General features: G+C 46.1%; 1 protein-coding gene across 1 annotated transcript in view; it reads left to right on the top strand.

Moving 5' to 3' along the window:
- The window catches only part of ITPKC (inositol-trisphosphate 3-kinase C), a 54,871-nt gene that overhangs the window by 17,811 nt on the left and 12,598 nt on the right, over nt 1-24,462 (top strand). Inside the window, exon 2 of the mRNA XM_083159706.1 lies at nt 3,923-5,696. Within this exon, the coding sequence (XP_083015832.1) occupies nt 4,275-5,696 (1,422 nt within the window). The 5' untranslated portion in view covers nt 3,923-4,274. The remainder of the gene's footprint in view (nt 1-3,922; nt 5,697-24,462) is intronic.

The raw sequence follows: 24,462 nt of genomic DNA, 5'->3' as shown, positions 1-24,462 counted from the left end.
CCATCTTTTCCCCACCCCAAATTGACAGCAGAATTTTCAATCACTGTCAGTCTGCTGCCGATCTGTGTATGACGTTGCAGACCCACATTGCACGTGTGCTGTACGTGTCAAGTTCGCAGAACCGAACATCACAAAACCAGCTTTGTTTAAGCTCTTGAATAGAGTTCCATTGTGAGCTATGGATGGATGCAAGGGGTGCCGGATAACTGCCCGGCAATCGGGATCCCAACAGTCAGTATACCGACATCGAAATACAAACTGTCGGTGCTCTGACAGGGACTATTCTCCCCTGTGGGGATCCACGACCCCCATAGAGGGAGAATAGAACCTGTGGTGATCAAAGCGAGCCAATGAGCCCGCAGGGAGCTTATTTGTGCTCGCCCCCCTGACTGCCGGGATCCCGATTGTCAGGCAGTCATACCAGACCCGGATGCAAGCGCTGTAGCTCTATCTGCTTGTTTTCCAGCAGGGAGAGACCTTCTATTTGCTGCACTAGCAGGACATTTTCCTTTTAAATGGGTTCTCTAAAGGTCCCATACACTAGTGCCATTTGTCCTGTTTTCACCTGATTCTGACGAATCGGGCCATGAAATCGGGTGAAATTGGGCCAATATTCATACAGACATGCAAATCCACCTAATGCGCACATCGCTGGTGCTTTGTATGTATTGCAACTGATTTCCCTTGAGTCCTTTCACATGCGATAAATTGCATGTAACAAGTGGCACATCAAGTGCCAAATTGGATTTGAGGACTCCCTGGGAACTGCCAGGGAGCTTCAAGGGAAAACTGGTTGGACAAGTCGGACCAGTGTATGGGGGGCCTTACAAGTGGATAACCTTTTCAATGTCTAATCACTGTCAGACCTGGGGCACTGTTTAGTAAACCTTAAAAAGTCTATGTAGCTTAGCTTGAGAAAAGGAATGTTCTTTTCTTCTACCTCCAGTGCCAAACAGGCATTTTTACACCCCCCTCCCCCATTGCACATGATGTCACACATATGGGGCGGGGCTGACAAAACCCCAGCAGTGTTATGCTGCCCAGAGCATCTTTAAGACACTTTGAGCACCTATACACAGGGTAGTCTGCCTATGGGAGGCACTGCCATAGTGATACTGACCACAAGCAAGTGTCGGTGGATGGCAAATGATGCTCACAGAGCCCTATTCTCTATTGTTATGGCTCAGTCCCTGTTTCTAAAATGGAAAGAGTCCCAATTTCATCGAATGTTTATAGCACTTTATTATTATTATTATTATAATTTTATTTATAAGGCGTAACATTGAATAAATAACAAAAATACAGTACAAATAAAGAGCGCCACAGTTCAATACACATTACAGCTTGGATATAAGTAGTGAGGACTCAATCAACATACAACTAGAGGCTTGATGCCAATGATGGAGAAGAGTATGCAGACGAAGATGGTCACTGAGTGTTGGAGAATAGGAGAGCTGTAAGTGAAATGTGAAGAGAAGTGGGCTTTGACAACAGGAGGGAAGAGGGCCCTACTCGGAGGAGCTTACAATCTAGTAGGAAGGGGAGACAGACAGATTACAATATGTGCAAGCAAGTGGGTGGTGGTTAGATAGCAGGATGTAAACAGGCAAGGGGTCGGAGAACCAGCTGGTTTATGCAGTGGAAGGGTACGCTTTGATGAATAGGTGAGTTTTCAGTGCCCGTTTGAAGCTTTGCAAGGTCGGGGAGAGTCTAATGGAGCGTGGGAGTGCGTTCCACTGAAGGGGTGCAGCACGGGCAAAGTCCTGTACTCTAGCATGGGAAGCAGTGATCAGGGTGGAGGAGAGACGACAGTCGTCAGCCGACCGTAGAGGGCGGGAGGGTGTATGAATGGAGATGAGGTTAGAGATATATGGAGCAATGGAATTAGAGATGGCCCTGTATGTGAGTGTGAGGTGTTTGAAGAGGATTCTGTAGTGCAGATTTTGTTGAAGGGGAGTGGCAGAATTAGAGCGGCGGGAGATGAAGATAAGCCTGGCTGCAGCATTGAGGACAGATTGGAGAGGAGCCAGTTGGCATACCTTGTCATGCAACTGACGTCATCGGGGTGCGGGGTTGAGCGGCGGCGCGTCATATGGGATGCTGTCATTTGGTCTACAGCATTATGGTAGACAGTCATTAGGTCGACATGGGAAAAGGTCGACATGGGTCTAGGTTGACATAGGAAAAGGTCAACATGTTTCTAGGTCGACAGGTCATTGGTCCGACAGGTCATTAGTTCGACAGTGTCTAGGTCGACAGTGAAAAGGTTGACATGGGGTTTTTCACTGTATTTTGAGCCAACATGTGCTGACAGGCAGTATTTCATGCCCTACCATCCACTAGGGCACGTGGGAGAATAAAATAGTGTGCCGAGCGTAGGGAGGCACCGTGCCCGACGCATAGCGAGTGATGCGAGGGGATGCTGTGCACTTTAAACTGTGTCCATGGCGACTGTGTTGACATTCGTAAAAAAACTGTGAAAAACCCCATGTTGACCTTTTCACTGTCGAACTAATGACCTGTCAAACTAACGACCTGCCAAACTAATGATATTTCGACCTTTTCCCATGTCGACCCAATGGTGTCAACCTAATGACTGTCGACCATCATGTTGTAGACCAAATGATCCCAACCCGCGTCATATGGGGGGCAGTGCTTAAAACCCTAAAAGAAGGGGTTTACACTATAGGGAGGAGGCAGCTTCTCCCTCTAGCTGCCTCCTCTCTATAGTGTAAAACTCTTATTTTAACCCGGGTTGCTGGATCCACCGCACAGTGACCTGGGTCAACCTGGCAACAAAATGGGTCGGACCTGGGTTATTTGTGCAGTGTGAAAGGGGTATTAGCACCTAGGGGGTTGATTCAAATCTGATGTTTACTATATGGCACATGTGCAGGATTTGTACCAGGCATGTACTGAGCGCTGTCGCACTTTCATTACCCCAAAGCCGTGGCATAAGTGACATACTGTGGCTGGTTGTGTAGCGGGGACGGGGACTATTTTGCAAAAAGCAGGAGCGTTGGTCCTGTGTTGTAGGCAGGCTAAGGCCAGGGTGTGCGTCTTCCGATTCAGATTTCCCTGCACCCTAAGCCTGGAATACACAGCCACCATAAATAACCCGAAGGTTACTCAAATGTCTGATGTTTATCCAATTACTGCGTCTTTGGACCCAGCAGCAAATTACAAAAGCAGACAGGACACATCTATTTACCCTGGGCCCCTCCTGATGCATTTGCATATTGTCCATGGCTGCATGTGTGAATATGCGCATGTGCAAACACCCGGAGTGAATATCTTCGGTGAGTTCCACACTCGCCGTGGTGTTTGATCACTGATGGGCTGGCAGGGGGAGGTTGCTGGGATCCGCCCATGGAAACGCTGGTTGGGCCTGTCAGAATGCAGGCGTGCCATGCCTGCTTGGGGTGGGCGGTTGATATCACATGACGTCGGCACTCGCCATCATTTCAGCAGAAACCGCCCATCTGAAAAGTATAGACGTTTCAGCCCGAAGGGTGGAAAAATCATTTGATGCCGTGCGACCATCGAATGACATTTTCTTCTTGTGGCCGAATCCCCACATGCTAGAACTGGGAATCGCTATGGGGTAGGGGCGTGCGTTTGGCGGGGTATACCTGCTTGCTAGGCCTAGGTAGACACAAAATGTTGCCTAATAATAGTACGTTTACCCCAAAGTATTCTATGTCACCTAGCAATGACATATTTGCAACCTCGGGCCATTCCTGCAACTAGTAGGACCCTTGGCTTAATAGTGAACATTTACTTATGCAGAAATAGACCCTGTTGTTTAGTCTGAGGTTTCTGTTTTGTTTTCGCTCTCAAGTGACTCCAAACTCCATTAATAACTTGCAGGACTTCTATTAACAAAAGTTCTGAACTTCGTGTCCTGTTTATGTCTCCACAGATAAACTATTAGGATCTTTGTCTGGACAACACGCACAGAGAAGTGGAAGTGCCCCGGCCCCCCACTAAAAAAAGAGAAGCGTCGCGATTTCAGAGTTCATCCTTTCATTCGTCATTGGGTCCCACACCGAGCACTGACTCGACTCCTCACGTACTATTTTATTTCCAGAGGCACAACTGCTGTTTGCGCGGATGTATCAGGATCCATAGATGAGATATCACCGCGCGCACTGATACACCGTAGGTGAATAAGCTGCCTAGGGGGCTTAGCAGCACCCAGCGGTGTGGGATTGGTCGTCCGTGGAGTGACGTCGTCATCAGAAGGAAGGAATCTCCAGGCAACGGGGTCCGCGATGGGACAAAACTATTCAAGTCGCGCAGCCGGGATCTCCCGAGCTGGGGAGTGGAAGAAGCGTATCACAGCCCAGAGGAGGAGGAGGAAAGATAGGAGCCGCCATAGGACGGAACAGGGCACAGCGCAGAGTATACAGCCGCCAGAGGTAAAGAGATGTTCAGCAGAGGGCTCAGGGCAGGGTACAGAGCAGACTGCTGCACATGCAGAGCCATTAGGTGCAGGGCAGCAAAGTACATCTAACTCTGGCACAGCACTGAATACAAGGGGCTTATTGTCTAGTGAAGTTGCCCAGAGTAACCAATGGGGCACAGCACCTAGTATCCCACCTGACCCACAAAGAAGAGATTCTGGAACTGTACTTTCATTACACTTGCTGGGCTCAAGAGGTGACGAGAACAGACCAACAGCTGGCCAAGGTATAGCCCCTGGTACACAAGTTTCTGCGGCTCCTGACATGAGACTGGAAGGACAGGGAGTGCGGCTCAGAAGGGATATGTCCACGTGTGATTGCGCCAAGCCCATCATGACCGGTAAAGAGAAAGTCTGGGCAGACAATTTTGGGAAAAACATCTTGGGGTCACCGAATGATGGTCTCAAAAAAGTATTGTGTGATGCAGACCCTGGAGATGGTCGGATTGCGGAGGCAGCTTGTAGAAAGCACACAGACTCAGAAAGAGGTACCTTGGAAGACCGTGAGGAAACCTGGAGGAGAGAGACCATGTTCCATGGTAGTGTGGAGAAGCTGGGCATCCATGCCATCGCAAGTATTTCTACTGGAGACCAAACTTCAGATCTCTCTGAGAGACCCTTGGAGACCAAGAATGTGGTATCTGGATCCCACTGCACCAGAGTCTTTTCGCACGCCAGCAACATCTCCATGACCCACTCATCAGGAAGCGGCCAACAAATTGCACCAAACCTCTATCCCCATCATTGTACTGTTGAGGAATTGTGGGGCAGTGATTTGGGAATCGCTGGACTTAGACTGACTGTTACCCCACCTGACACAGATGTAACCCCAGGTCCAGGTCAGAGAAGTGAGCACTCCAGAGAGACTCTAATGCACAGAAGAGGGCCATTGTTAATGACCTCTGACACCCAGACCTATTCTATACCCAGACTTATTATCACCAGGGACGCTAGTCCCAAGCGCTGCTTCCCATCTTCCTCCTCTCCTCAACCACATGAAATGGGCTTCAGCCTCGATGTTCCCCTCTCTGGAGACGCAGAGTCCCCCTGCTCAGATAGTGGCTGTGGTGGTTCTCCTGTCCCTTCCCTTTACCTACGCAAGTTGTCCAGCTCCTCTGGTCTGTCCAGTGCTTCATCCTTTGAGGAATCTGAAGATGATTTCATAGGCAGCGACGTGGAACCCAGTGGGTTACAGTTACTCATCTGCGGTCCTGATGAGCAGGGAGCACCAGTGAGTATACATTTCTAGATGCTTGGTGTGTGTTGTGGCTCGTTAAATGCTGATTGTCTTTAACTGATTTAGTATTAATGATAAACCAACTCCATAGGTTCCTTCGGAACATGCTGTTCCTTATCTGCATTACTCTTGTTTCTTCACCCATAATGTATGCAGTTTAGACTGTTTGTTATTTATGCTGTACTAAGTCTTAATGTATCTTGCATGTGCCTTTACTTGTCCTTCTTGTGCCACCCTACCCACTTGATACATGCAGCCTGATTGGCGCACTAAGTGACCCTTCCTTCCTTAAACTATATCTGCCAGTTGGGTTTTAAAGAACTTTGGTGTGTTTTGGTGGAAATTCAGACTTTCTCCAGTGTGGTCACCAGAACCATTGGTGCCTTGTGGACAGTGGTCATGTATAGAGGGTAGCTATACACCCAATGATCACACAGCTCTGTAAAAGAAGGATAATCTGTACCATCATGCAGTGCAGTATGATGCCCCAAGGAAACATCATACTGCACTGCTAACGCTGGAGTCTTTGGTGATTACTCTTTTATTGCGAGATGCAGAATTGTACACATCGCCCCTCAAGCCCTATCTTTAGTGCAAAAGTCATAAAACAGGAGTAGATACTAATACGCACAGCTCTATGCAGCTCACAATTCCGGTGACTCGTTGCCTATGTGCAGACTCTGTTGCAACCTAGTTATGCTTCTTCAGTCGCAAGTCGACCAGTGAATTGCACACACCTCTACATCTCTTGTATTTGCATGTGGTCCGCACCACGACATGCACAGTCAAAACTACTTAAGATACTCTAAGCAAATGGGCTTCATCTGCTGCATCAGTTGAGTCCGTTGTTATGCGTGCCAGTAAGTAATCGGAGCCCCAGGGAGCTATTCAATTGTTTCTGGTGGACCATTACTTACGATACCTGTAGCACCCAAATGCGCAGTGTTTAGCCGCTTTACGTGGTTAAGGCCGACGTATGAAGTACAAGTTAGTGCGCCGATGCTGATTTCTGCTCGCCAACTCAGGAGGGTGCAAGCAGAGTTATGTGCCCTGGCACCAGTCAGCAGCAACAATAGACTACTGCAATGTGAGCTGTGACTGTGCTAAAACAAATGAATTGTGGGTTATTCCAATAGCCTTGAAAATAATAAAAATATATAAGTAATATACATATATTCAATATATATCAGAAAGTCCAGCACTACGTACAATTCTAAAGGGAACAAGGGTTTCTTGCCCAGTTGCCGCCTCTTGGGAAAACCTCTGCTGTATAGTAATTGAAGAAAAGGTGTCATTCCGGGACTATGCCATTTCGGGCCTTGGCCCGTCTTCAGGGCATATACCGTGTATAGTAAAATATATTTATAAGAAAGCTACTTCTGAGCGATATCATGTTACTATATCCACTAGTGTGTATGGGGCTTTACACAGATAGTTACTATATAAAAACACTTAACTAAACCGTACAAGTGGAGAAGTCTCTGAGATATGTAAACAATCAATTTATTGTTAACGAATTGTAGGCCTTAATGGGGGGAATTCAGTTGTTTTGTGTTGCCGTAGCTCCCGTCTGTGGTAACCAAGAGCTATTCAGTTGTTTGTGTCACTGTCCACAAATGTTGAGGGCACATGTTATTTCTCTTTGCATCCTCATGAGGTGGCGAGCAGAATCTGAGTTGGGCTTTTGGGGACCCAACCTGTTGTCTGGGCAGTGCACCCAGTAGTTCATTTGGGGATCGACATAATAAATAGGCACTTGTGGATGGGAGCTGCGGGCTCTGGAAACCAATAGAATTCCCCCAATGACTCGGAGCCCTGAGAAGGGTTGACAGAAAGGATCACTTTTGGTGGAGGAACTGCATACAATTCCTCCAGTAACCAAATTACTCCATTTGAAATAATCAACTTCTTACGAGACCTTATGAAAGATATTGCAGATTTATGTATGTGGCACTGGCTAATTAGGGTTCTAAATATAAGTCTTGTATATTCCCATAATCATATGGGGAGTGTGTAAATAGTCTGTATAGAAACGCCTGGGCGAATATGTACTTTCTGCTTTCCTAACCACCACCCATGGGAAGTCACGTGTTCTAGGTACGGTCTAAAATTGCTTCCACCTAATGACTTATTATTATTATTATTGGTTTATTTTTGACTCGACTAATTTGATACTGAGTAATTCAGGAGATGGATGTGTGTGGCTGATGCACCATTAAGTGCTGTCACGTTGTGTCATATAATGTGTCCTCTATGTGTCATGTTGGTGCATTAACATGCCTATGGCGCAATATAACTGTGCCCTGTACTGTGAGGAAGTATATGTCTTTCCTTGTAAACTCACAGTATGGATAATGGAAACTTTCTGCTTAGGTTTGTTATTTTTAATTCTTCATCGGCTAATGTGGTTCTGAAGTGTGGTATAATGTACCACCAAACTCATTTCCACTGGTTCCTGGAAACTCCAGCTGGTGCATAGTTTGCAGAGAGATACTCACAAGCCAACAAAGCTAGATGTCTTTTGCATCTTGTTGGCCGGCCGTGGGTCTGGAACACAATTAAGATTTTATATTGGGAGCGTTGTTAGACTAGATCAGGCATGCACAAACTATGGCCCTCCAGATGTTGTGAAACTACAAGTCCCATCATGCCTTGCTACAGTTTTGATATTAGGGAATGCTAAAACTATGGCAAGGCATGCTGAGATGTGTAGTTTTACAACAGCTGGAGGGCCACAGTTTGGCCATGCCTTTTTAAACAATTGCCGCTTTAATAAAACTTTCAATTTCATCTGGCGTTCCGCACCATTCCCGAACTTAGACACTGTTACATACAGATGGAGCTGCTCCTGGTGGTAGAATCGCCAATCGCCGCTGTGCGCCATCAAACAGAAGGGACGCGTGCGTGAGACACTTGTGCGTCCCTTTCTGTCTGAGCCTGGCACTGCCCTCAAACGGATCACCCTGCCCATCTCCCTGAATCGGAGATGGGCAGGGAATCCGCTCCCCGCCTCCTTTCTGACTGGACTCGCGAGTGGGTGAGACGCTCGCGTTCCTAGTCAGATGGAGCTCCTGTCCGCCAGCCTGCGCCAGCTCAGGAGATCTGGTGGTTCTTCAGGCTGGCTGACAGGCGCTCCATCTGTATGCCCCTATGTGCCTATGTCTAACACCATCTTCAGTATTATCCTACATCGCAGCATCGGTATGTGACTGTAAGGGTAGCGCTATATTGGCGGGGACGCTCTTGTGTGGGATCCTTTGGTCTTTCTAGTTTACCTCTCTTATGGCCCATACACATTAGGCAATTTTGAGATTTTTCCGTTTTGTGCTCTTAATCGCCCCCTAGTGTGTATGGGAGGGCACATCCTTCCCGGGCCACTGCCGACCGTCGCCCCCTGTATTACAGGATGAGTGAACAACTTAATATAGTCTACTACTATGGAGAGTGGTGTAGTTCCCCCCCCCCCCCCCCACCTCTGTGAAGATAGCTCTGTGTATGCACCGAGTGATTTATCTGCCAGTGAAGTTTATAACCTCGTTCATGGGCAAAAGCGCACATTGTGTATGCAGCTTTATCTGGCTATATGCAGCTTTATCAGGCTATATGCAGCTTTATCAGGCTATATGCAGCTTTATCTGGCTATCCTTAACTTATTTTGAGTCCCAATACACAGTGGGGCTAATTCCGCTTGGATCGCTAATGTGCGAACTTGCAGATGACTGTGAGCAGTTAGCCGCTGCCCAGACAGAAAGAATACCCACCCCGTGAGCATTACAAATGGAACGCTAATCGCAATCCATACGCAGTTCTCAAACCATATAAAGTGCAATTGTGAGTCTGACCCTTCCACTAATATGCAGTTGATACACGGTGGAAGGGGCCATTGCTGATGTCACAGACCCTCTTCATAAACGCCTGACAAACCCACAAAATATCAGGCTACCACCCTCAAAAAGCCGACTTTCTGTCTTTCAAACCCCAGCCACATTGCGCTTCCGATCCATCCGCATGTCCTTTCCCTAGTCATCCTCATGCACGCACGGTACACATGTGCAGTCATTCCAAAATCACTCCATTTGCAAATTCTCTAAATAATGCTCAACTCTGAATTAGCCTCTTTCTATTTACAGCATTAGAACTACTGTGCGAATGTACCCTCACTTTGGGGCTAGGCACAGTTATATATAATGCCATGCCCGGTGCCATTGTTCGCCATAATGAGAGGTCCATCTGTGGGTTGAGTCCCTGTTTGAGGTACAGTAAATGGGACTATAGCTTTTTCTCTATTTTATCTAATCTTTACAAGGCAGGGTGTGCCACAAATGACTAAACTCTAGTTATAGTAACACTGTGGTCACATACCTCATGTACAGTGATTTATTTATTTTTATTCCAACTTAAGGGCAGCACGGATGGTGTAATGCTAGCATTGCTGCGTGGAGCTTGTATATTCTCCATGTGCTTCATGGGTTTCCTCCTAAAATATACTGGTAGGATAATTGGCTCCTGACACAATTAACCCTAGCGCTAATGTGTGTGCGTGTACATGTGGTAGGGAATATAGATTGTAAGCTCCACTGGGGCAGGGACTGATGTGACTGTTCAACTATACTCTGTAAAGCGCTGCAAGTTCTAATTCAGCTGTTTCTGGGCATTTTGTAAGTAATTGCCATCCAATGGCAATAGTCCATTGTCCTGCAGAGGGATGTGAGTGCCACCTGCATTCGTTACTTATTGTACTTGTCGTGTCCAAATGTGCCGTAAAAAGCGACTAAACCCGTGCATAGTATTGGGACCATTGCTGAAATGACAGTTTGTGTGCCCAAAAGTCTGACTTTCTACAAAACCCCTGCAGGGGGGTTCAAGCAGAAACAATGGGTCCTTCCTGGACTGAATGATTTCAGGCAAGCGCACCTCTTTACCAAAGATTTATCTTCAGATGTGAAGTGCGTTCCTATGGATCTTTTGCTAAATCTGATCTTTCATGCAGCAGGTGAGATTGGAAGGTTAGCAAAAGATCCGCGGGAGAGCGGTAAAAATCGGTCAATCGGTGAAGAAATTGTTCTAGTGTGTGGGCACCTTTTTTTTTAGATGTATTCCGCTAGATGATGTTACTTATATGACCAGTGCCGTGTACATAAACCATACAAAAGGCTATCTGCTAGAAACGACGGTAAGGAGATGTAATATTCAGGTGCATATTGTTATACAGATAATATCCTATATATATTGGTCCCTTCCTCATTGGTGCTTACATTCTAAGGGGCATAGGTGCCAATTCCGTGGGTGCTCCGGGGCCCGAGCACCCATGGAAAATGAAAAGCACCCATGGGCCACGGCTGGAGCTCACCCGCCGCCAACCTGTGCCGCTGAACCAGAAAACACATTGGCGGAACTGCTGGGCAGTCAGCGGCAGGGTCCCTGCAGTGGATGGGAACTCAGCAGCAGCATCCCTGCGGCGAATGGGAACTAGTAGCTACTAGTACCCATCCACTGCAGGGACCCCGCCACTGACTGCCCATCCGCTACAGGGACCCCGCTGCCTCCCCAGTGCTTCACGGACCTCGCTGCGGCGCTGCCCGGATCCCCTTCTGACTCAGGGGAGGGGGGGGGGGGTCTGTGGGGGCCCATTGCAGGGCCACACCCCTTCCCTAAAGGAGACGCCCCCTTCAGCACCCACCAGCAAAAACCTAAATCGGCGCCCTTGCTAAAGGAGTAATCCCTTCCCAGCATCGATGTGATGAGGAGAACATACAAACTCCACACCAATAGGTTCCTGGTCCGAATAGAATCCCATAACCGCAGAAGTGGGGGCCGCAATGCCAGTGTGTGTTCCAGCATTCCAGTTGATGTTTTTGAACAACCGCGTCTTATAATTTCTATATTGTGAAGAGTTAATATAGCTTATTGTATGCATGCAGCAATATAATCCTACATACTATAAGGTATGGGAACCAGATGTATGCGTGCAGTAACAGACCACATACAGTATGGTATCTGTAAAGGCTGAGTGTCTATTTTTCTTCCTGGAGTAGTTGTACTGCACAATAGATAAAGCAGCACTAAGGTCACTTTACATGTGGTGTGACTGCTGAGTACAGTGTGTTTTGCTTGATAAGAATAGAGATGTGGCCGGGTTTTATTGTCTTGTGAACGCTATTTACATGCTTCTAAAAATAAGCACAAATAATGTCCCTGTTCTTCACCTTGGACGCTATTTTCAGAAGAACTCGGAAAACCTGTTCTCAGAGCGTGGGGCGAGGATGTCAGTCGGTTACTCCCCAAATCCACAGAGATCTCTCGCATACATGGGTGATGAAGTAACGTGTTGTGTTAGTACATTGCTGAAATGAACGTTTTGTACAGGAGTACCAGCATCTTGTAGGCTGTACCACAGGGCCACGCAGTAAGAGCCAGATATAAGTGATAAAATGGAGAGGGATAAAGCGCCAGCCAATCCGCTCCTAGCTGGCATGCTATGAGCTGCCTTTGAAAATGGCAGTTAGAAGCTGATTGGTTGGGGGGGGGGGATTATCACTCTTCATTTTATCAATTTTAAAGCTTAGTACATCTTGCCCTAAATGAGAGTAAAACCCGTCGCCTTCATTGACTTTCCCCACCGTTTCCAGGTGTCTGGGGAAGTTTCTGCTTAGCAATAATTCCCACCTGACCTGCTTTACGCCATCATTCTACCTACACATGACTTATTGTCACTTTCTCCTGCTTCCTGTCTACTCAACTTTTTGTTTTTTATTCTGATGAGTGTTCTTCTGTTACTTCCTTGAGGCTTATTATTTTTTTTTTTTTTTTGTGACTGCTGGGAAAATCTTTATTTTTTTTTTCTGGGTTTATAGAAGACACAGGAGGGTGTGCCAATTATTTGGATGCCTCGCTAACATTGAAAAGCATTACACCCTGTGACAGCGGCCTACTGTGGTATTGCTCCTAATCATCTTTCAGAGCAAGTTTCTGCTCTGTTGATGCCTGTCATTACAAGACCTGTCACTCATCTGTATTGGCATTTAGTAAGCTAAAGCCATGCTACTGGATATACGACTCCCTAACAACCAGTGATCGATCTCTTCTCACAAATGTATTTATTGATTTATATTATAATATATAGTTACTAGTTAAAAGCCCATCAAAATGACGCAACGTACTTTTACTTTGAGCGGTGACAGTTTTTAGCCCACAAACTCTCCATCCCACCCATAGTCCCTATCTGCTCCTACCTCCCAATCTCTGTCTTCACAGCTCCCTCTCGCCATATCCAGCAAGTTTGAAACGGATCAGTGTCCCTGCAAAAATTGCTTTCAAGTAATTTGGTCCATCGAGTAGTCCGTGGTGGTACTTCACCTCATAGTATATATTGGTAATGCATATTATGCAGCGTTGTACAGAATGTTATCATTGACACACCTCACCGCCTCACTGTGGCTAGGCAGCCTGGGATGCCTCGGGGAAACTTGCAGAGGTTCCTTGGATTGGTGGTCCAATTTCTCAACAAGAAACTTTTGGCCTAGGAATGCCGTCAGAAATACTCTGATGATTTAAGGTGCCGTGATTCAAAAGTGTTTGAGACATCAGTTGCTTTCACGCTATAATATATTTTTAGACGATATGCATTAAAACGATATTGTTATTGGACTTATTGAGCAATTATTATTATTATTATTATTATTATATATTGTTATATTGAGCATATCCTCTAGTGTGTACCCACTATGCGGGGTATTAAATTCAGTCCGTTTTCTTCGGCTAACCAGAATTAAATGGATTTATTTATTCAGTTGCGGCCATTTCAGGCACTTTTTAGACATGTTTCACTCTTTTTAAAATGGCAGCAGTTTTGACAAAAACACGTAGATTGGTGAGTAATTTGCCGATCCACGTGCTTTTCGACCATGACGGATTTTGTCGGCAGTCAAAATCTGCACTTTAATGGAATAGATTGAATTTCCGTTTTGACCTATTCAATTATAGTGCAGATTTTTCATCTCTCGAAAAATCCGGCACATAATTCAATAATCCTCTATAAAATGCACGCCTGATGCGACCCCTACCTTCTGAACATGCAGTTATATCTGGCTATATCATCAACGACTGCAAGTTCAGTGTGTATACCCTATAGAGTGTTCATTCTAGCACCCGCTATCTTTGAAAACCCATGCAGTTCCTCTTCCCTGTCTCGGGTGTCGCTGTCTGCTGTGGTGTTTCTAGCACAGGTCTGGTTTGCATATCAGTGATGATATACAGACCACACTGTGCTAGAAGCACTACAGCAGACAGCGACACCCCAGGCAAGGAAGAGGAACTGCATGGGTTTTTAAAGATAGCGGGTGCTAGAATGAACACTACTATATCGTTCGATCAGATGATATATGATATGGCATAGTGCGTAGTCCAGCTTTACACTATAAGTTGTGTAACATGCATTTATGCACACGCTAGGGTTAATGTAATCAGCAGTAAATTAAAACACATCACTTTGTTTTTGAAATGTGTAGAAGGCTCCTGGAGCTACGAAATCAGCAATGAGGGAGCAGACTGGGTGCATCACAAGACATCTGTACTTGTGTTTAGAGCTGACTAAATTGTGGTTCCGTTTGCGCTCTGTGCAGGGAGTGGTTTACCTGTGTATATTTGTTTAGTCTATTACAGTGTGTGCACAGGGTATTAGATTAAATGACTGTCTCTTCCTTTCACAACAACTAAATATTTATTTTACTGCCCGTGTGTTGTGGACGGAATATGAAGAACGGGTTTTCTGGACTGTTTCTGTAAATGGCATAGGTACAGACAACTGGAGCCAGATGGTTTTGGTGCCTAAGCATTTATTGTTGGTGCCTATCCTGCTGAGGTAGTATCTAACACTGGGCATACACAAAGTCCTATACAATTCCTGTCGCAACTACAGCCTGACCCCCAGCAGATATCATGGTCATACAATGTGAGCTGTATCCCAGTGTATGGCCACGTACAGGGTAATCCATTCAGTAACTGCATCGGCAAAACACATCTAGAATCCACCTGAAACGGTCCCAATTGAATAGAAAAGTTTTTGTTTTTTTGATAAGCTGAAAAAAAAACTGCCTTTCCTGTCTAATTGGGGCCGTTTCGAATGGTTTTTAGACCTGTTTCGCCAATGCAGTTTCATTTTTTTTTATAAACCGCGCTATTGCTTCAAAAGTTTTTCGACCGTGCTGGATGTTTTGATAGTCGAAAAATCGGCACTTTAATTGAATAGATAGAATTTACATTCAACCGATTCAATTGAAGTGCAGGCACATAATTGAATAACCCCCATTCACACTTGCCGATGCCACCGGGGAGCAAGCGCGAGCCATGTTGCAGCTGCAATATGTCCTCCCGGCAGTGTGCATAGTTAACTCTATTGAACGCACATACTAGACGAGATAGTAGCTTAGAAGCAATATCTTTTTTTTTTTGTTAAATTTTTTTTATTTTACTGTGTGTATGGGGCTCATTTTCTAAAACCACCAATTACCAACATTTTTGCTGGCAGAATTGAAACCTGCCATACTGGTCAGTGAGGAACCAGGTGCGCTGTGCATTCCATAGTAGTAATGGGTTACCTCCTGCAGGCCAAAATGCAGCTAATCGCTTTTGGTAAATAGACCCATTAGTCTGTGTGTGAGTGAATGTAATCTCCACTGCGGTAGAGGCGAATGAGTTAACATGCTATGTAGAGGGCTGTGCAATACGGTAATAATACAGTTCCTGGGGTAGTGGGAGGAGCTATGATGGGGATGCATGCATCGGTCTCCTCTCTGCGCCTTTTGGATGGAGCTAGCAGGAATTCCTTGATTTCTGTATCAGAAATTCCTGTCTTGCTGAACAAACAGCAGGGTGTGATCTCTCCACCTTCCTGGGGAGGCGCATGAGCAGCTGCTTCTCCAGGTCTGGCAGCAGCACCTCCGCCACACGCTTCGGATTAACCCTTTGCCTTTGATATCACGGGCCACCATAAGGTTAGTGGGGCACATTGCTGCTGATATCACCATAGGTCACCTCCACTTAGGCAGTGTAGACAAGGCCATAACCTCCTGGTGCTGGAAAATATAGACGGGATGCGGTCAAAATCCCGGTGGTCGACATAGACGGCGGAATCCTGACCACCGCAATGCCGGCACTTTGTCCCTCTATGGGTGTCCACAACACCCATAGAGGGAGAATAAAATAGTGTGCCGAGTGCAGCGAGGCACCGGTCCTGCTGCGTGGAAAATGCAGCGAGCCCACAAATGGGGGCGATCCACGGCCCCCCTTGTCGTCATTGCGGCGGTCGGGATTCCGGCATCTGTATTTCGACCCCGTATAGACCAAGCATGTCCAAACTGTGGCCCTCCAGCTGTTGTGGAACTACATGTCCCAGCATCCCCTGACAGTTTTGGCATGCTCTTATAGGAAAAAATGTGGCAATGCATGCTGGGACATGTAGTTTCACAACATCTGGAGGGCCACAGGTTGAAGACCCATGCTTTAAGCATTCCCTAATAGCAAAACTGTGGCATGATGGGACGTGTAGTTTCACAACAGCTGGAGGGCCATGTCTGGTATAGAAACCCTAATAGATTATTTATATGAGGCAGGAACCTGTATGGATTTTACCTGGGGCTCCCGAGTACCAATTTGGCAAAGTTAATTGAAAAAGTATGTTTTCCTCTCAGGACGGCTTGTAACGGGCGCAGTTTTGGCAAGATAGTGGCTGTTTAGTGGAAATTAGTATTACGGCAAAACCATGTTGCTTTTGCTTTAAAAGGAATTGGCTCTTTTAAATATAGCGGCGAAACGTCATCAGAGCTATTACATTTGGACCTTCATGGCCGCTGTAGTTTTATTTCAGGTGACAAAGCGGCACCAGCCCTGAATGCCTTCTGAGATCAGCCATCCAGCTGTTAATCTGCACTTGTCTGTCTGGTGAGAGCATTAGTCTCTTCCAGTCCCCGTGTGTTTGTGCAGTCTCCGCCTGGCCACGCTCCCCGCTGGTGCACAGCTCTAAGGTATGTTATACTCAGTCATTCCTTGCAGAATTCCCTTTACCTCCGATAATATCCTGTTAGTGTGGTGGTTACCACCTCTCTGGTAGCTGTCTAATTGCCTGTAACCATTCAATTGCTTTGTCCTGCAAGTCATTGTTTTTGCTCATATATATATATTCATCGGTGCTGAGGAACCCTTGTGGCGCCCTATAAATAAACAATAATATTGTTTGGCATGGGGCTTCTCATTATGCCAGTGGTATAGGTTGTGTGCATTTTGCATGTTCCCCTGGTGGTGTTACTATTCCCTCTGGTTGTAGGGCTACAGGTCATGCACCTGAACTAGCAGGTCTGCAGGAGGAGGTCAGGGGTTAACAGGCGGCTCAAACACTCATTTTCTCCTCTGTCATGGAAAAATTCAACTGGGGGTTGCAGTTACTGAGCAACTCCACAACGTCAGCAGCCAGCCCTCCCCTCTGCCACCGCTTATGTGTTTTCAGAGAGCACGCTGTAGCAGAGGCCAGTCTGAGAGTGGTAGGTCCTGGCTATTCATCCTCTGTACACCTGCCACCACCGTCGCTCAGCCGTCTCCGTGTAAAGAGCGTTTTTTTTTTAATTTTATTATGTGTTTTGGCTTATATCTGTATTCACTGCCGTCCATTGTATCTACTTACTGTGTGCTGACAGAGCGTCCCTTTAAGCTTGCTGCGGCTATGTGCTCACGATGGGGAGAAGGGTTGTGGTTATCTGCAGTGTTTTTATGTTTAATAAATGAAGCTACACAGCTGGTGCTGGACTGTGCAGCCCATCTACAGGGAACCTCTCTGGGGTTTCTTGTGGGTTTCAGCTTTGCAACTAAAAGCCGGTTGCAATGCCCACTGGTGACCCCATACGTGCTCTTGTTAGTGAAGTGTTATGGGTCTTTGTGTAAACTATTTTTGCTTTTTCTGGTAAAGTTCTGGAATTGGGGGAGAGATGCATACAGAGGCGTAACTCTGGGAGGCAATGGAGTCATCTGCCGCCGGGCTCCTACTCCAAAGGGGGCACCTCTCCTTCCCTGCAAGTTTGAATCCGTTAACTGAAAGCTGGCGATATGGCTTCTGTGGCTGAATCCCCTCCTAGCAGGACAATATACGTCTTAATCTCTTTATTCTGAACATAATTTTTGCACACATGCTTATATTTTTATAAGGTGGGGTGGGGATGCACAATATATTATGATGGTCTGAGGCTCTTCTTGTAACCCACCAGCCCCCTCAACATTTATCATAGCATTTAACGCCAGGGATTACCTCCCGACCACTCCTCTAGAACCAGCGCCGGGAGGCGCCATCATGATGACGTGAATGCTGAGTGTGGGAATTTTCATTCTGAACCCAGTGCTCTCCTCCGTTAACTCTTTTCTGTATGCTCCCAGTTGCTGATACATTTGCTGTTCTGCACATGAGATTGGACACGAAGGGGTAAATGTACGAATAGTTCCCATACACGGTGCGTTTTGGGCTGCCGATGCGTTGCGCGCTCCTGCGCACGTCACATCGCACATGTGCTGCAGGTACTTTTGAACTAGATCACTATGTAATTTAGAATGCTCGCTGCTTAACACCATCGGATGCGGTTTAAACTAGATACGGCGCAATCTAGTTCAAAACGCACGGTGCCTATCGCACAGTGTATGGGCACTATAAGACAAACTCCCTACAGACCCATTACAGGAGGGCCAAAATGCTCTGTTCCTGGACTTTATTTCCAGCGCAGTCCAAAATTCAAATAGGGGAGCCACCCCCAAACACTTCCATACATTACAGACTTACTGACAGTTTGTGGGGCTCCCCTATTTAAATTTTAGACTGTGCTGCAGCCCCACATCTGCAACTGCCAATGGCAAGGAAGTCCAGGTTTCCCATAGCAACCAATCAGATTCTACTTGTCATTTATCTAGCACCTTCGAGGGGATAATAACTAGAATCTGATTGGTTGATTAGGACACCATGTGTTCATCCTGAAAACTCACACTTTGGTAAACTTTTAATCCTTAGGCCAGATGACTTCTTCTTCTTGCGGTATGTAAGAGGCTGCAGCTCTGATCATATCGTGAATATAAATGTACTAGGGTAATCCAGAGGGTGCACATTCCGGCCACGCGGACCATTGACCCTCCCCATTCATGGGCGGCTCCAAGTGATATGTCACCTTTTCCCTAAGGTCTGAGAGTTCCTGGGCTGATGATAGTGTTTTGGGAGTGAGGATGTTGCAGCTTGCAGTCAACATCTGGGTCAATGCACTAATAGCAGGCGAGTATAAACAGGGGATTCTACAGCTTGTGGACAGGTATGATGATGTAGATAAAACCGAGGTCCCCTATGATCGCTCACAGGACAAGACTGCAGGATAGCCAACAGGACTTCCACCTGAAGGAATGACAAGACCCTGAATTATGTGTGGAATCTTGGTGGTGGTCTGGACAGTGGCTCGACAGTTACGCCCCGTACACACTAGACTATTTGCTGTGTCAGCGATATTGTTAATTATATCGGAGGAATGATCGCTTGCATACATACTGAACAATGACATTATAGTGTTCCTTCTAGGATCTGGGCAGGGCGGTGCTGTACGGGGGCAGCATGAAGGGGACCGGCCAGGCCCACCTATGTCACAATTGGAGGGGGGGGGGGCAGATGTAACCTGTTCAGGGAGAGTTAAGCCCAATACACATGGGGTGTGCTGTGCGATCTGTGTTCACCATGTACATGCTAGACCAGGGGTTCTCAAACTCGGTCCTCAGGACCCCACACAGTTCACGTTTTCCAGGTCCCCTGACAGGTGCATTCATTACTCATTGACACATTTTAAAAGATCCACAGGTGGAGCTAATTATATCACCTGTGATTCTGTGAGGAGACCTGGGACACATGCACAGTGTGGGGTCCTGAGGACTGACTTTGAGAACCTGTGTGCTAGACTATCTAAAGTTTGCTCTCATTGAATGGCAATGGTTATGGTAAAGACTATAGACCATGTCTAGGTCGACCAGTAATGGTCTACACTGGCTAGGTCTACACAGAAAAAAGGTACACATACCTTAGGCTGACACTGCCAGATTTCGACATAAGCAAGGTCGACAGTCAAAAGGTCAAAATGAGATTTTCATGATTTGAAATTTTTTTTGGGGGTGTCTATGTAATCACACGTCGACATGGACACCGTATATGTACTGGTATGGATCATGGGATAGACAGCAACTAGGTCAACAAGCATTGGGTCTACATGGGGTTTTTCACTTTTTTTTTTGTCCTAAATTATGACACAGTTGACATAGACACTGAAACTTTCATGGTAGGGCATGAAATACCACCAGTCGGCTAAAAGAAAGTGAAAAACCCCATGTCGACCTAATGCTTGTGTCGATCTTTCTGTATGCCGACCTAGTGGTGTTGACCTCTTTACCCACTTGGATAGTAAAGGTATGAAAAACAACCTTTTTTTTTTTTTTTTTTTTTTTTTTAAATCATGAAAAACTCTTGTGGACTTTTTTAACTGTCGACTTTGCATATGTCGACTTTTTGACAGCGTCGACCTAAGGTATGCTAATCCTTTTTAGGTGCCCACCTAGTGTCGGCCTAGACATTGGCAATATGGTTTATTCAGGACAGTTAATTGCTTTGTTTTGCTTCACCTAGAAACATGATAAGTTCCGCTAGAGTTCTGTTGGGGGGGGGGGGGGGGGGGGGGGGGGGAATGCTATTGAAATAACCTTCTTAAAGGGATTATGGGTAGAAATAGACTTTATTTTCTATATTAACCTTGTATTACCTATAAATGGTAATTTAGTATTTCAAATCCACCTTTTTATTGATGAAGTATTTATAGATTTATTGAAGATTCCTAGAAAAATGCAACAAAACCAATGGTTCTAGAGCAGGCTGCCAATCCCGCTTACGCTTCCTGGGTTGCAGGATGTTATACATCGTATGTGAGCCCAGCATGTGCTGCTCTCCCATCCAACAGATCCCTACGTGCAGCACTCGAGCTAGGAGATGCTATACGCACGGGACCACGGATCGGATGGAAAACACATGCGATTTGGCCGATTTCACCCGAGTGAATGCATAAGTGTATGGCCAGCTTATATGCATGTGATGAACGGCTTACTGCAAGCCTATGTGCTGCTGGTCCTGACTTGCACTTAGCTTGTGAGTCTCAGCTTTGCATATACAGGAATTGTGGCTTCTTAGTGACCACAAATTGCTGCTTTGTTATAGGATGCAGTAACTTTTTCCATTGTAGCTCACCACTACATGCAAACTTTACTGACACGGAGTGACCCACACGGTCCAGAACTTCCTCCAGTGATCACTGTCATCTCTGCTTCCTCCTTCTCTCTCTGTACGTACAGGACAGGATTATCAAACGCAGCCAGAGCTGCATGCACCACACTGTAGCAGGGAGAGTATCACAATGCGGCTACATACCATATGTGTGTGCAGTATTGGTTTTTCAATAAAGATTTTTTTATTTTAGTTTTTTTTAAATATGCTTAACACTAATGCCTGACCCCAGCCCCATGCTGTCCGGATCCTGACTGGCTGCATCCACTTGTTACTTTGCGGTGTAGCTAATCATGCTATACTACTGCTGGTCATTAGCGTGTTGCATCATTATGGGCAGATGACACTTGGGTTTATTGCTGATCGCATTGTGTCCTATATTTAGTGGACTCGGAGTGAGCCGTAAAATGTATATTTAGATCTTGTCTTAAAAACATTTGACCACCACTTCCTTGTGGAAACTATGGTGAAACCGCTCCGCTGGACTGAGGGGTGGATGTATGAAGCGGTGATAAGGGAGGAGAGAAGTGGCCCATGGCAACCAATCAGCACAGACGTAATGTCTATAATTTGCATATTATAAAATTATACAGAGCAGTAGATTGGTTGCCATGGGACACTTCTCTGGCTCAGGTCTCCACCCTATATCACTGCTTCTTACATCTACCCCTGAGTGCTGATATACAGAGCCCCTGTCTGCCCTTCGCTGTCTTTGCGTATTCCCATTACCTGCACATTAGGATTGGTTACACACAGGCTCTGTCTTCCTGTAGAGGACCCTGGTGTAAGCAGTGGATGATCTGGCCTGGCCAGGAAGCTGGGTTATACACATGCAGGCAGCATGTGGTGGGATCATTGAAGCATCTTCTCTCTATTATGCAAAGTACAGGTTTGGTAGCGCAGTATACTAACCGCAGGACCCTAGGGACCTGGCCCCTCCAGACCTGGCACCACACATGCTGCCGTTATAGGACCATCTGCCATGCATTGCAGACACTTTCCCTGCTCTTCTGTTACCGCCATGCCTGAGGGTCAAGTAAGGTGCTGTCACAGGTCTATGTATTGCTATGTTTGACGTGTTGTACCATAGAGATGTATAATGATTGTGTGTGTGTGTGTGTGTCGCGCTTTCTGTACACAGACTGCTCTGATCACCTCACAAACCTCTAACCACAACCCGGCCGCAGTGGAAATAATCTCTCTCGCTGACTGTGTGAGCTTGTTGGTGGGGGTGGGGGGGTAGATTTATACTGACTGTGACGGCTTTGTGTACATGGCTTGCCTAGGGGTAAATCAGGCTGAGGCTGCCATCAAGGATCCTTGTGGCATCAAGGATGTTTCCTTTCTATCCTGTGACGGGGAGAGGGATCATCTTTTCAGTACTCCCTGTTTTATCCATAATGAGAGAGGATTTGCTTTAGTATTGCACAGGTCACCTAAGCGGTGCATGGTTCTGGCTGCTGACTGCATGGCATGAACAGTAGTCTGGAATAGGTCAGTCATGCAGGTGGACCAGGCTACAGAACCGTCCTGGCTTGTACGATCATAGCCCACTTGCGGCTGCTTGTCATCCTGGCTCGAAGTCTCCCCTAACGATATATGCACCCTCATCAATGGACCTCCTGCATATCGGAAGCAGTTGCACACACACACGCCTGTCCATGTTGCTTATCTACATAACCTGCAAATATTGATTTTGTATCAGAACTATCAATTAAACGTCTATCAGTCTGCAAACAGTGTTCTGTTTGTCAACATTAGCTGAACCAATGGGTGCTGTGAGCTTAGCGCTGATATCATGCTGTGTAATAAGCGTCCGCTCTTCCAGCCAGCAGTATGCCAAGTGCATGTTTCCTGCCTCCGCCCTACCCCGTATCAGACCTTGGCCATATGTGATCATGGTCTGCTTCCAGAGTGCCAAGCATTCATCACTATGCCTCTTCTACATCCTCTCGTGCAAGCAAGTACATCGGCTGTAGGTCATCGGTATTATGGGCCTGCTTCCCACATGACCCCTTTTTAAGTCTAGAAGAAAAAAAAGAGGGCCAACAGAAAATAAATGTTCATTTAAAGTTGAGGAAAAACTTGGTTCCAAAACCATTCTTTACCATACACGTGGACTTCGGTTGGGAACAAAGTGATCCACCCGAGGAGACCTGGTACATTAATTGAGGGTGCACTTGCTCTGGTGTCGACCTAGACATTGTCCGTGAGCTATACCACATCCGGACTGAAGGCACTTTGCAGCTGCTATGATCATAGTACAGAGGTGTTTAGATATACCATACCCCAGATACTGAAGCTATTAATATTGTACAAAGGTGTGGCAGCCATTTGTATTCCAGACGGAGCGGATCCAGTAGTCTGCTCACATTCTGATACTATGTGGACAGAACTATGACCACCAATCAGTATTCATATTCTACGATTCTACTTGAATCTGATTGGCTGTTATGGGCAACACTTCTACTGGTTTTAGTAAACCTACGCCAAGTAGATCATTGATTTTATATGAATTTAAAGGGTCTCGTATTATGCTATGGTTTCTTTCTTTTATTGTGTATAATCTATATTATATTTATGTAAAAGGGCCATGGTTACATGCGTCGCATCCTTTTAGGTATGGTGCACAATGTACAATTCACCATGAGACTTCCATTCGATAGAACATACAATTCCCTCTTTATCTAATAGCTGCTGGCTGGGAGGCTGTTTGTTTAGCACCATTTAAACTCATTACCTGAGACCTATAAATAGGCTGAGGAAGTTGAGACTTGCTGGTTAATGAGTCAGTGTGTAAGAATTCAGATTTCATAGTTTAATCAAATTAAAGTCTATCTTTTTCCTGTGACTATACGAGTCCCGGCAAGGTATCACTATAATTGAATTGCTTATGGCTTCTCAATGGGTAATTAAGTGAGGCATGTTCTTTAGTGTTTATGTTTTCCATCACGTAAATGAAGGAATTGCTTTCCCTGCTTTGTCTCCCTGTTGGGGCATGAAATGATTCCTTATTAAGTATTCCTTATAGATTAGCTGCTCCTCAACCGCTTAACAGATACTTGGGGCTGGTCCAGACAACGGCGGGTCACAGCACGGCCAAACCCTCTGCTATAAACCAGTCCATATCGGATGAGCGTCATTGTGACAGACCATGACCCTGTCGTGGCCTGCAGTGTGGTCTCTCCTGCCACCTGGGTTATGGCACGGTTGTATGGGGCATTGGGTCGACCACTGAAGGCCACAGGGTAATAAGGTCGACACTCAAAAGGTTGACATGGGTCCCCCTCCAGTATGTCGAGATGGACACCGTAATATAGCACTGAGTCCCCTCACATGCTATGGGCACACTATTTTGTTCTACCGTGGGTGGTTGGCACATGTCTGCTCAAAAAAAGTGCAAAACCCCATGTCGACCTAATGCTTGTTTCG

Source organism: Crinia signifera, chromosome 9 (genome assembly GCF_055691185.1).
Source record: "Crinia signifera chromosome 9, ASM5569118v1, whole genome shotgun sequence".
NCBI lineage: Eukaryota > Metazoa > Chordata > Amphibia > Anura > Myobatrachidae > Crinia > Crinia signifera.
This window is presented reverse-complemented; position numbering and strand designations above follow the sequence as displayed.